A 12,225-nucleotide genomic window follows, 5' to 3' on the forward strand; every position below is an offset into this window, starting at 1 on the left:
AGGATAAAACAAATGTGGCAAGATAATACATTAATGAATTTGGATGTATAGACATTTCTCTATTATTCTTGTAGCTTTAAGTTTAAAATTATTTCAAAATGAAAAGAAAATGTCTTATGATTTTAATATATAGATACAGTTAAAATACATGACAATAATAACACAATCAGTGGGAAGAGGCAATAATAGAGTAAAAGAGTAGAGTAATACTCCAATTAAAAGACAATTTGGTGGTTCCTCAAAGAGTTAAACTTAGTCAAACATAGAATTACCATATGACCGAGTAGTTAAGAAATATGTGTACATGCATATTCATAGCCGTGCTATGCACAGTAGTCAGAATGTGGAAAACAGCCCAAATGTCCATCGGATATGAGTGTTTAGGGGATGAGTGTTTAAACAAATTGTGGTATATACATACAGTGGAGTATTATTAAGCCTTCAAAAGTAAATGAGTATTGGGACACCTGGCTGGCTCAGTTGGTGTGGCATGCAACTCTTTATCTCAAGGCTGTGAGTTTGAGCCCCATATTGCGTGTAGAGATTAATTAAAAATAAAAAAAATTAAAAAAAAAAAGAAGTAAATGAGTACCAGAGAGAGACAAGCCATGAAACAGACTCTTATTTAAAAAATATATATTGTTTATTTATTTTTGAGAGAGAGCACAAGCAGGGGAGGGGCAAAGAGAGAGGGAGACACAGAATCCAAAGTAGGCTCCAGGCCTCAAACTCACAAACTGCAAGATCATGACCTGAGCTGAAGTCAGACACTTAACAGACTGAGCCACCCAAGTGCCCCAAGAAACAAACTCTTAACAATAGAGAACAAACATGGTTACCAGAGGGGAGGTGGATGGGGAGAGTTGGGTGAAATAGGTGATGGGGATTAAGGAGTACATTTGTCACGATGAGCACTGGGTGGTGTATGGAATTGTTGGAACACTGTTTTGTGCACCTGAAACTAATACAACACCACGTTTTAACTATATTGGAATTTTAGGAAAAAAGGGAAAAAAACCCAAAAAGTAAATGATGACTGATGCTAGCTGTGGATCAACCTTGGAAACCTTACGCTAAATGAAAGAACCTAGACATAATGGTCACATATTGTATGATTCCATTTGTGCAAAATCTCCAGAATGAGTAAATTCATAGAGTCAGAGCTGCAGATTGGTGGTTACCAGGGGCTAAGAGACTGGGGAGACTGTGGAGAAGAAACTGTTCAGTGAATATGGGATTTTATTTTAGTGTGATAGAAATGTTTTGGAAGTAGATAGAGGTGATAGTTCTGTAACATTGTGAATATACCAAGTTTTTAGTACAAAATTACTTTAAAATAATTTTTTATTTATGTGAATTTATGTGAATTTCACCTCGACAAAATTTTTTAAAAATTAAATAGGACAAAGAAATGTCAGATTGGATTTTAAAAGCCTACCTCTATGCTGCTTACAAGATATGCATCTTACCTAGAAATGCAAAGGTCCCAAAATAGTCAAGATGGTCTCAAAGAAAAACAGAGAGGATATGGTACACATGAATCTTATATCAAGACTATTCTGAATCTGCAGTGATTAAGAAAGTCAAGGACAGACAAATTGACCACGGAACAATGGCTGTACAGCCACAAATACAATTTGATTTGTGGTGAAGATGGTACTGCAGAGTAACAAAAAGGAATACTTTTCTCAAGAAATGGCATTGGTTCAGTTGTATATCCTCGTGGGAGAGGAAATAAATCCTCAGCCACCTCACCCTATGCAAAAAAAAAAAAAAAAAGTTTACATAGCGTAAAAAGTGAAACTCATGTGGAATAAAGCATCTATTATACAGCATAAAATATTTTCATGACCTTGTAACAGACAAATATTTTTTAAACAAGACACAAAAATCAGTAATCATAAAGGAAAAGATTTTAAAATTGGACATTAAAATTAAAACTTCTGTTGGTGTGCTGTGTGGCTCAGTTGGTTAAGCATATGACTCTTGATTTTGACTCAGGTCATGATCTTGGAGTTGTGATATCGAGCCCTGTGTCAGGCTCTGTGCTGATTGTGGAGGCTGCTTAAGATTCTCTCTCCCTGCCTTTGACCCTCTCCCCAACACACGCACGTTCTTTCTCAATAAATAAATAAATAAATAAATAAATAAATAAATAAATAAAATTAAGACTTCTGTTAAACAAGAGAAAGGAGAGATAAGCTACAGAGTGGAAGAAGATATTTGCAGCATCTAACAAAGAATTTGTCTATAGAATATGCAGAGAACTATAGATAAATAAGGAAAAGACAGCCCAATAGAAAAATGGACAAAAGATTTGAACACGTACTTCATGAAGGAAGAAATCCACCATTAATGATTAGGGAAATGCAAGTTCAGACTGCCCCATACATTAAGAACACTGACAGTACCAAGTATTGGAAAGAAAAACTGACTGGCAACATATACTAAATTTGGGTGAATGTATGACCTATGACAGAACTCCTCCAGGCTTAGGTATATACTCAAGAGAAATGCATGCACAGATTTACCAAACTCCAAGTACAAGAATGCTTATGGCAGCTTTATTCATAATAGCTTTAAAGTATAAACAATATGTGTCCATCAACCGTGGAATGTATAAAGATACTGTGGAATATTCCTACAGGGGATTATTATGTGACAAAGAAAAAACATACTACTGCTACATCTGACAACATGGATGAATCTCACTATGTTGAACAAAAGAAGCTGGATGCAAAATAATACATATTATATGATTCCATTCCTATAAATTTCAATAACGGGCTACTTTGTTATACAGAGAAGCCAGGATTGTGATTGTCCCCGGAGAGGAGTGGAACATTGCGACTGCATTACTAATAATATTCTATATATTGATCAGAGTATGTGTTCATTCTGTGATACTTCATCAAGCTATACGCTTACATAGTTTATACTGTGTATATTTGATACTCAGTGTACACCTTTTCAAGTTTGACATTCAAACCAATGATTACCTTCTGCCTTGTATCAGCTGAATTTTCATTTTGGATCTTTATTTTCCTACTTCTATTTCCTACTTTCTGCATTGGTTTGGTTTCTACAAATTTTTCTTAGTTTGTCAACTCTCTTGACATTTCATCCATTTTTTTCGGACACTACTCTGTTCTGTCTTTATGGCTTCATGCTTCTGTTTCATAGAAACAGAATCTTTTTTGCATACATCTATATCTTTTTGAATTCTGCCAAGTATGCCAGATAATTCACTAAGAGGGTGTGTGTGTGTGCATGTGCATGATCATTTCCTTTTTCCTTTATAACATTCTTCATTCAGTAGCCTTTTTATTAAAATCAAATTTGTGGACTTCTTCCACTCCTGCCCCCATCCTTCCCTGAACACGATGAAATCCATTCAGACTTATTTACAGGAATCGTACAGGATTGTTGCCTTCTTCTTTTTGGTAATGTTCAAATCCTCTTGAAATCTATACCTCATGAATGAATTGGGTGTTTGCCACTGACTTTATGGCCAAAAAGCCAAGAGCTTTGCTATGTTAAGTTCTCACTGTTTACTTCAGTGAATCACACAACGGAAAACCCACAACTGCCAACATACATTCTACCCAGATTATTGCTAGAATTAACCTATTATTTTGATTTTTGGATGATATCCTTCTTACACTACACCCACACCCACGCAGAACATTGCTGCCAGTTAGTTGTCTTACAGTTTGGTCCTTTGTTGATTCCTTTCTGGAATTTTAGTCCCTGAAGTATGTAGAAAGATGGTAGTCAAGGTTCAGTACTCCGGTCTCCATAAACAGCAATATTCATCTAATAGAGCAACAAATGTTTAATATTCTGATTCAGGCAGATCCTAAATGTCATGTTAGAATGTACAATGGAGGTCTGTCTGTTTCATTAGAGAAAACATAGATTGGTCTTTCCTCAATTTGGAATATTTAAAAGGAGGTACTCTCTGTGTTGGAGCGAGAACAAGGTATATTGGTGGACTCGTAGCCAGACTATTTTGAGCAGAAGTCCTGGTCCCCTTTCTTTTGGTGAGTGCCTTGTTGGCTGTGTTTTAAGTTAAAGCCACCTAACCCGCACAGATCAGCTCATCTGGGTGTCAGCATCAGGTACTGGGGTAGTGGATTTGGCTAGAGACAAGCATCTGACTTGGAAGCTATAATTATTACAGAATAAGAGTGAGTCACCTTGATAAACTGCCAGGTCTTATCTATTTAGTCATCAAATTTTAGGGTTACAGATGGTGAGCAGAGAATAGGAGAAGTCCTCCCTTCCCCCTCACACTGTAAATATATATTTTTTCCTATAAAGATGATGTGTTTTTGGTTAGAAAGAAATAAAACAGCATTGTAGTTTTAAAAAAGAAGGCACAAAGGGAAAGTCTCTCTGGAATCCAATCTTGTAGAAATTTCTGTTGCTAACAATTTGGTATGGCATCTGCCTAGTTTCATTATTTGGGTATATTTATATTCTATATAGTTTCAAAACCACAAGCGGAATCACATGATGCTTTCTGCCATAAACGATAACACCAAATACCTTTTGAGTATTTACTATGTGCCTGGAGCTGTGGTAGTAACTTTGCGTGTATTTTCTCATTTAATCCTCGTGATCACCATATGTTGAATTGGAGTAACATCAATTTTACCAAAACAAAAATTAGAGATGTTAACTAACTGTCCCAAAGTTTCACAGGTAGAAAGTGGCAGAGCCAGAACTCAAGCCCAGATCTTTTTGATGACAAAATCCATACTCCTTATTTTTTTACTTTTTTAATGTTTATTTATTATTTTGAAAGGGAGATAGAGTACGAGCGGAGGAGGGGCAGAGAAAGAGGGAAACAGAATCTGAAGCAGGCTCCAGGCTCTGAGCTGTCAGCACAAAGCCTGATGTGGGGCTCGAACCCATGGGCCGTGAGATCATGACCTGAGCTGAAGTCGGATGCTTAACCGACTAAGCCACCCAGGCGCCCCTACAAAATCCATATTCTTAACTTTATTTCATTGTTGTGAATCTGCTTTTATCACTTAGGAATTCATTTTGGACATTTTCCCATGCAAATGTACGTGCAGATAGGTCTTGTCTTCATGGATAAAAACTGTTCTGTTATATTAATGTCCCATAATTTATTAGCAAACCTCCAGTTAATGGGTTTTTATGTTGTTCCTAATCTGTACCTCTCTTTTTGTGCTAGTATCACACTATTCTAATTACTGTAGCTTTATGGTTTACTACATAGTAAGGTAAGTCACATATTTTTCTCTCTAAATATTTTTTACGCTCGAACAGTTCATTCTTTTAGAATAATGATATATTCAATCTGTAACATTCTCCAACATCCCTGTTATAATTTTAACTAGAATTATGTTAAACATTATAGTAGCTAGGAATTTTATCAGCATGTTGTTGATCAGTGTAGATGAATTTTGAGTGAGAGTCTGGCTGAAACAAGTTTTAAGTTAGTGTCTCTTGTCCTCAGGTCTGGAAGTCCATGGACCTAAAACATTTCCTTAATTGGCTGTTTTGGGGGCATTTGAGTATTGCCAGAGTCAGTCATAACCATGGTTTTGGATCCATGGATCATGACTCCCTTGTAAAAGCATTTGAAAGATATGTGCTGTCATCCCTCAAAGGCACATAAATATAGGACTTTACATACAATTTCAGGGTGTTAGGGAAACGCTGAAATCTACTTATGGGTCACAGATTAATAATTCTTGCTGTGGAAACTGAAGAATACCAAAACAGAGAAATGTTGTATGTAGTCTTGGAAAGTCAATTATGTTATTGTGTGCAAAGGAAAATATTTTTGTGATACATGGATTGATAATCAGGTATTATACCCAAATAGTAGGAATACTAAATTTCCTTGATGACCTTGGACCGAGATGAAGACTTAGAATAACAACCTTGGGAATAACTAAGCTAAATAAGGAGCAATTAGAAAGACGATAAGGAAGATAAATAGGCAGTGTGATTGGACAGCACGTGAATTTTCGAGTCACTTAGACCTGAATTTGAATCTTAGTTCTGCCACTTACTAGCTGTGGGAATATAGACAAGTCACACGTTCTCCCTGAGCCTACATACATTACAACTGCTGTTAACAAAAATTATAAAATACATCAAAAAAATAGAGCATTTCTTAAGTCAAATATGAGACTAGTAGAAAGAAGAGTCAAAGCAGATGAGTGAGGAGTTCAAGGTGAGTTTGGATTTTCTTTGCAGTTAAAAGATCATTGTTTAGTAAAAACTAGTTCTTGTAGAATGTTAAGACTAGAAGCCTGAATTGAAATTTCACTAAGAAAGACACTATTGTTGGTAACACTTAAGAAATTTGAAGAAAAGGACTAATGATGACTGGTATTTAATCTTTCAACAATCATAATAACAATGGCAACAGATCACATTTACTGAAATTTTAACTCTGTGCTAAGGACTGAAACACCTTATATGCATTATCTCACTTGATCTTCACAACAACCCCCAGGAGTAGATAGTGTCATCATCTATGATTTATTAATAAAATAATAGATCACAGAGCTGGTAAATGGTAGGTCTAGGGCTTATTTTCACATTTAAGCATTAAGCTCTTACCTCTCCAATTAGTGTACTCCCATCACTACAATATAACCAAAAAGTTCAAATATCCAGGAATTTTTGCATAGCCTTCATTATGTATATAGGTTTTTGAAAGTGAGGACTTTGTTAAAGTTATCAAAACAAAAGTTATCCTCCCACATCTGAATTTCTACATAATGATGTTACTAAAGAAATTATGAAATCCTAACGTAACTTCTGATGCCTCAAGCATTAAGGTGTTTTTATGTTTTGATTGTATTCCAAATTGTTAAAAGTAGGTTAAATGTGTATTATTTTCTCAGTTAACCATAGTCAATTAACTAGAACCTTTTATTATTCTAATCATAATTATTAATATATGTGTTTATATAAAGCATAAAAATTTAGTTCATTAAGTATTATATACAAATAAGTCCAAATGTTTTCTTTAATCTGATTAGAGTTTTTTCAGATAAGGAACATAAAACACCTTTTAGTTTTTTGCTAAAATTAAAATTAATTTTTATGTAAGAAAAACAGCACATTATACCTATACCGTATAATGGTCATTTGTGTAAAATAATCTTATCTGAGTGACCTTTTTTATTTGTCTTAAGTAAACTGGCACCTTTTAATAATCTAAGGTGTCTTTTCTTGGCTGTTAAATCTTCTATGGGGATAATATAGAGAGTACTAGTACAAAATAAAATATTTTAAATTTTAAAATTCAACTTGTCAAACATTTGGTTATAATCTATAATATATTTTTTGAAAGATTTGAAAGTGGGGGTGCCTGGGTGGCTCAGTTGGTTAAGCATCCGACTCTTGATTTTGGCTCAGGTCATGATCTCATGGTCATGAGATCGAGCCCCATGTCAAAAAAAAAAAAAAGTTTTGAATGTGGCTTGGATGAATATACTGTTTGAGAACTTTAATTATGAGTTAATTCTCTTTGACTAAAATTTGAGTGTTTCTAATTTGTAGTTTAATGTGTTGATGTGAGGGGGAAGATTAATGCCAAAAGATTTTTTGATAACATTTCTATGTCTGCAGTGATTATGTAGTTAATTTAAGATGAAAAAGAAATACTCAAATTCCTTCACTAGTGATGAGCATTTATTGAGGCCCCTTGGTTTTATAAAAGTGTTTACAGTTACAAAAGTATGTTATACTTTTTATATGATTAAGATTTAATTTCCTTCCTTATTTTTGGTCTGGCTTCCTTTTGTCTATTCTCTTTTCTTTCTTTAATTGAAAAAACTAATGGAACCAAATATAAGATGGTACCACTGTTTCCTCCTTTTGTATAATCTTGTTGCATGTCTCTACATAAGCTGTTCTGGCCACTCATCATAGTAACCAGCTGGGCCATTTCACCTGCTGGAGCCATTAAAGAGGACTCTCTCCCCCTAGATTAATCCCCTCCGACATTAGTTTTTTGCACTGACAACTGGAGCAGGCATTCAGAATTTGCAGGTGGCCAGTGTGACGCACATAATTGCCTACAATTTTAGGCAATGAATAAAAATGGTCTACATTACTTGTCAAAGGTTGTATATGCAGTGCCAAGTGAGATCTATGGGAAGCCTTTTAGGGTTTAAAGAACAGTTAATAGCAAGGCTGCACAGGGCTTTTTTAATCATAATGCATTTGTAATATAGCACTTTGATCTTCTCCTTGTAGGAAATGGTGTTACATTAGCCACTTTTAAACATTTATGAGTGAAATTCAGTTATAGAAGAGTAAAAGTGATTATTCTTAAGCAGAACATGTTAGATTTCATTAAAAGTTTTCAGCTTGCCCCTTCCTTGTTAAAATCTGTGGGAAGTCCTTTTCCTGGAGAGTTTCAAATCAGGATCTAAGGACATAGGGCTTTTTCCTTATTTTTCCTGTTGGTAACAGCAAGATTTGGAAGGAAGGTATACTAAATACTGAGGTAATTTATACAAGTGGATATTTATAGAAAAATAACTGATTTATGGTAAATACATCGATGAGAACCCAAGAACTCTATTACTAATAATTGTGTGTTACAATAAAATTTTGAGAAATGCATATTTAAAACATATCCATAAATTATCTTTAACAACAACAACAACAAAAAACCAGATGACTCTCAAATGCACTTCTTCTGGAAGAGCTAAGTTTGACCTTTCAGACCCAAGAGCCTTTTATTAACACCTGCCTGTAAGAAGAACCTTGCCACACGCAGCTTTTAGATTCAGAACCACAAAACTGATGAGGAAAGACTTGAAGGGTTCAGTTTGTGTCACTTGCTGTTTGCCGTTTCCATTTCACAGATGATTAATCTTTCTGTGAAGAAAGGCTAGAGAAACAAAGCACATTGGGCTCTTCCTGCAGTTACTCCTTCTGAATGCACACTAGCTTGCTAACTAAAAGGCCTTTAGATTTCCAGCAGAGAGAGATGTTCTGAAAGTGAATGCAGCTGGTTGGAGGTCACCAGTGCAGGGCTCTTGCCATTGTGTAATGGAGGCTTTGGCAGGTTGGGTGGGGGGGCGGTGTTGGAGCGGGGACAGGAGAAGTGGGCAGGAAGAAGGTGTTGGCAAAAAATTAATTCAGAATTAGAAGGGTTTTGGTCAGTTGATTTAATATTTTGGAGGGTAGATCATCAATAATAGGCTCAATTTCATCTATTTTGTTTGTTTTCCTTTTTTAAGGAAAAAATTATAATTCAGTCTCTTCCTAGTATTCCTCCCTCCCTCCATTTCCTAATAGCATGTTTATCTTGCAAGTGGCATCACTAGGTGATGTTGAAATGTTATTAACTCTTACAATCTTTGGTGTATGTGAATTGTCTTGAAATTTCTAAGACTGTTACTAATCGTGCTAGTATTCCACATTTTATATATTCAAATGTTAATGCCACAACAATGTTTCATTGGTATTTGGATTTTTAATGAGGTATTGAAAACAAATGATCTGTGTGATTTAGTTCCCCTGTCATATAAAATTGACTTTTTATTTTGAGGATTTGAAAACTTTTAATTTTACTATTTAGTAACTAAATGTTTAGTATCCGCCCTGTAATTACTTTCTTCTCAATCTTGTATAGGATATAATGTGCAAAGTCAAATCCTGGGTTATAGATCAAAAGAAACCTGTTCGCTTCTATCATGATTGGAATGACAAAGAGGTAAGTTGTAAACATCTTGCCACCTCTTACTGCCTTGGCTTTGATTTCTTAGAGAATGAATTAGAGTTATCATTATTTTGTATTTTATTGTTATTAATATCTAGTTAAACTTTATTTCTGTCAATGATTGCTTATTCCCAGGCTTGTTATTATTTTCTTTTTCCCTACTTCTGATATTGCATAACAGCCAGTGTTTTACAAATAAGAATTATGAAAATGAAAATGGCTACTTGTTTAGAAAGAGTTTACTTTCAAGTTTTTCAGTGACTTACTCAATATTTGCTCAACGTTTTAAAAGGATTCTTTCTCTGTCTCCCACTTTAGATTGAAGTGTTGAATAAACACTTATTTCTGACTTCAAAACCAATGGTCTACTTGGTTAATCTTTCTGAAAAAGACTACATTAGAAAGAAAAACAAATGGTAAGTTTTTCCTCCTAGATATATTCAGACATATCTCTATCTGTACACACACACACACACACACACACACGAACTTACTGCTATGTTAGATTTTAATATTTTTCTCTTTATTATTAAAAAGCTTAAAATGGATGAGAAAGCTTTGTTTGGTATTTACATTCTGAGATGAATCTCCTAATTGATCTACACTGAGAGAACTTAAGAAAAAACAACAATTAAATTAGGCAATATTGAATCATGCGTATTTACTTATTAAGTTTAAATTTAATAGACATCATTGTTTATTTCCTTTGCCAAATGAGAATTTACATAGAACAATAATATTTTTTAAACTAGGAATTTCTAACTGTTGATATTACATGTGGCTTTAAAATATCCACTTGAGATTGTAGCTGGGCGTAAATTTTAAAATCCTGATTAAATGCTTTAAGAAAATTTTTTAAATGAAAACAACTGTGTGCAGCGGGCGGGGGTCGGGGGGAAGAGAGGAAGATCAGGTATCTGTTTCAAATACTTAAAGTGTAGAAAGGTAAAAACTATGCATTCATGTGTTGATTGCCATTTTGGACGTGTAACCCAAATGTGCAGGGTTTCCTTCATTCACAAATAACTTGAAAACATCCTATATTCATGTAACATGGGGCATGTACACATTCGGCACTGCGCTCACTTTGACTCGCCTCACTGGACCCTCAGTGCTTTGTACTATTAAGTCATACAAACAAATCAAAACTATCCAGAGCAGAATATCTGCGTTCTCCTAAAATATATTGTCGGTTTTTCCCTGTACTTCATTAAGTACTTAGATGCACATGGTTTCAATTTTCCATTAAAAATTCTCATTTCCATATGATATCAAAGAGTGAGAAGCTTTAAACTGAAAAATAAACATTCATAGACTGGAAGCCAAAACAATAATTAATGTCAGATGGTTAACTCCAATAAATGATTAGAATAAATTCTGTGAAATTACTGCAACTAAAAATGCCCTGTTGATATTACTTTAAGACATTTTGTGTTCCAGAAAGGAAACTGAATTTGTCTTCTTTATTGGTAGTGTTCTAGAAAGCATAAACTTCACATGAAAATTTAGTTCTACCTGGTCACTGCCCTCCAGTAGATAATTAACTTTAAAATAATCAGTTCTGTCTTGTTCCAAATTCTTATAAATTTGATGATTAATGTGTTAAAAATTGTTACCTTTGGGAAGGAATTTTAAAATTTATTACTTGACCTCAGTTAATAAATCTTATTGTAGTGTGAATGGCAAGGTTTCTTGAGGCTTCATGAAACAATACAGACATCAAAGTTTACATGAAAAGGGATGAGTCAGTTTCCTTGCCCAAAGGGGCTTCTCACACCTGTATTTGGATGATTACAGGTAGAACTCCCTGGCTCTAATTGTATAGTAAATACCATTTCCCAGACCCTAATGGTAGACAGACTGCTTGGGAGACGCCAGTCTGTGATTTAGCTGTCGCCAGACACCCCATGTTTTTTGTGAGACCAGTTGTGATGATGATATGGTTATAGTCAATTTGAAAGCAAACTCTTGTCTAAATAGCAAATTTTAATTTATAAAAATGTAGAGGTATGGGTGATCCTATTTATAAAACCAAATTTTAGATTTTATATATAACTAATGATCTGGTTTGGGGTTGTGTGTATGTTTGGTGGGGAGCAGGGGATCAGATCTTGTGGAAGTTAGTGTAATTGTAGCTGAAAGATCAAAGACTGGGTAACTGAGTGATGTTCCAGAAGAGAATTTACCACATAGCCATTTTCTGTACAGTTTCTGCCGCCTGCTGTTCCTATTTTCCCTCAAGCTAGCCATTGACTACCCCCTGTGCATCCCTGCTCGTAAAAAATGATTGAGGAAGTATTTGTCATGTATTTATGAGTGGGAAACATTGTGTGATAGGGAATGGCATCTACTGGAGCCAGAAAGATTGCCATTTTCCTTTCATTCAGCCACTCTGCTACAGCTTTAAATCCTCTGTTTATGCAACATAGCCTTTGTATTAAAGTACAGAATAAATTTTTATTATGAAGGATATGAACGCTGGGTTTTCATCA

At 34.7% G+C, this 12,225-nt stretch overlaps 1 protein-coding gene across 1 annotated transcript in view; it reads left to right on the plus strand.

Annotated features, from left to right (window-relative positions):
* The window catches only part of OLA1 (Obg like ATPase 1), a 174,639-nt gene that overhangs the window by 119,869 nt on the left and 42,545 nt on the right, over window positions 1-12,225 (plus strand). Inside the window, exons 6-7 of the mRNA XM_047084860.1 lie at window positions 9,647-9,727; window positions 10,052-10,149. Coding sequence (XP_046940816.1) covers window positions 9,647-9,727; window positions 10,052-10,149 — 179 coding nt within the window. The remainder of the gene's footprint in view (window positions 1-9,646; window positions 9,728-10,051; window positions 10,150-12,225) is intronic.

This window comes from Lynx rufus, unplaced genomic scaffold, assembly GCF_022079265.1.
Source record: "Lynx rufus isolate CCGP_SWC_20201006 ecotype Redwood Valley unplaced genomic scaffold, mLynRuf1.p SCAF_2, whole genome shotgun sequence".
Classification (NCBI taxonomy): Eukaryota; Metazoa; Chordata; class Mammalia; order Carnivora; family Felidae; genus Lynx; species Lynx rufus.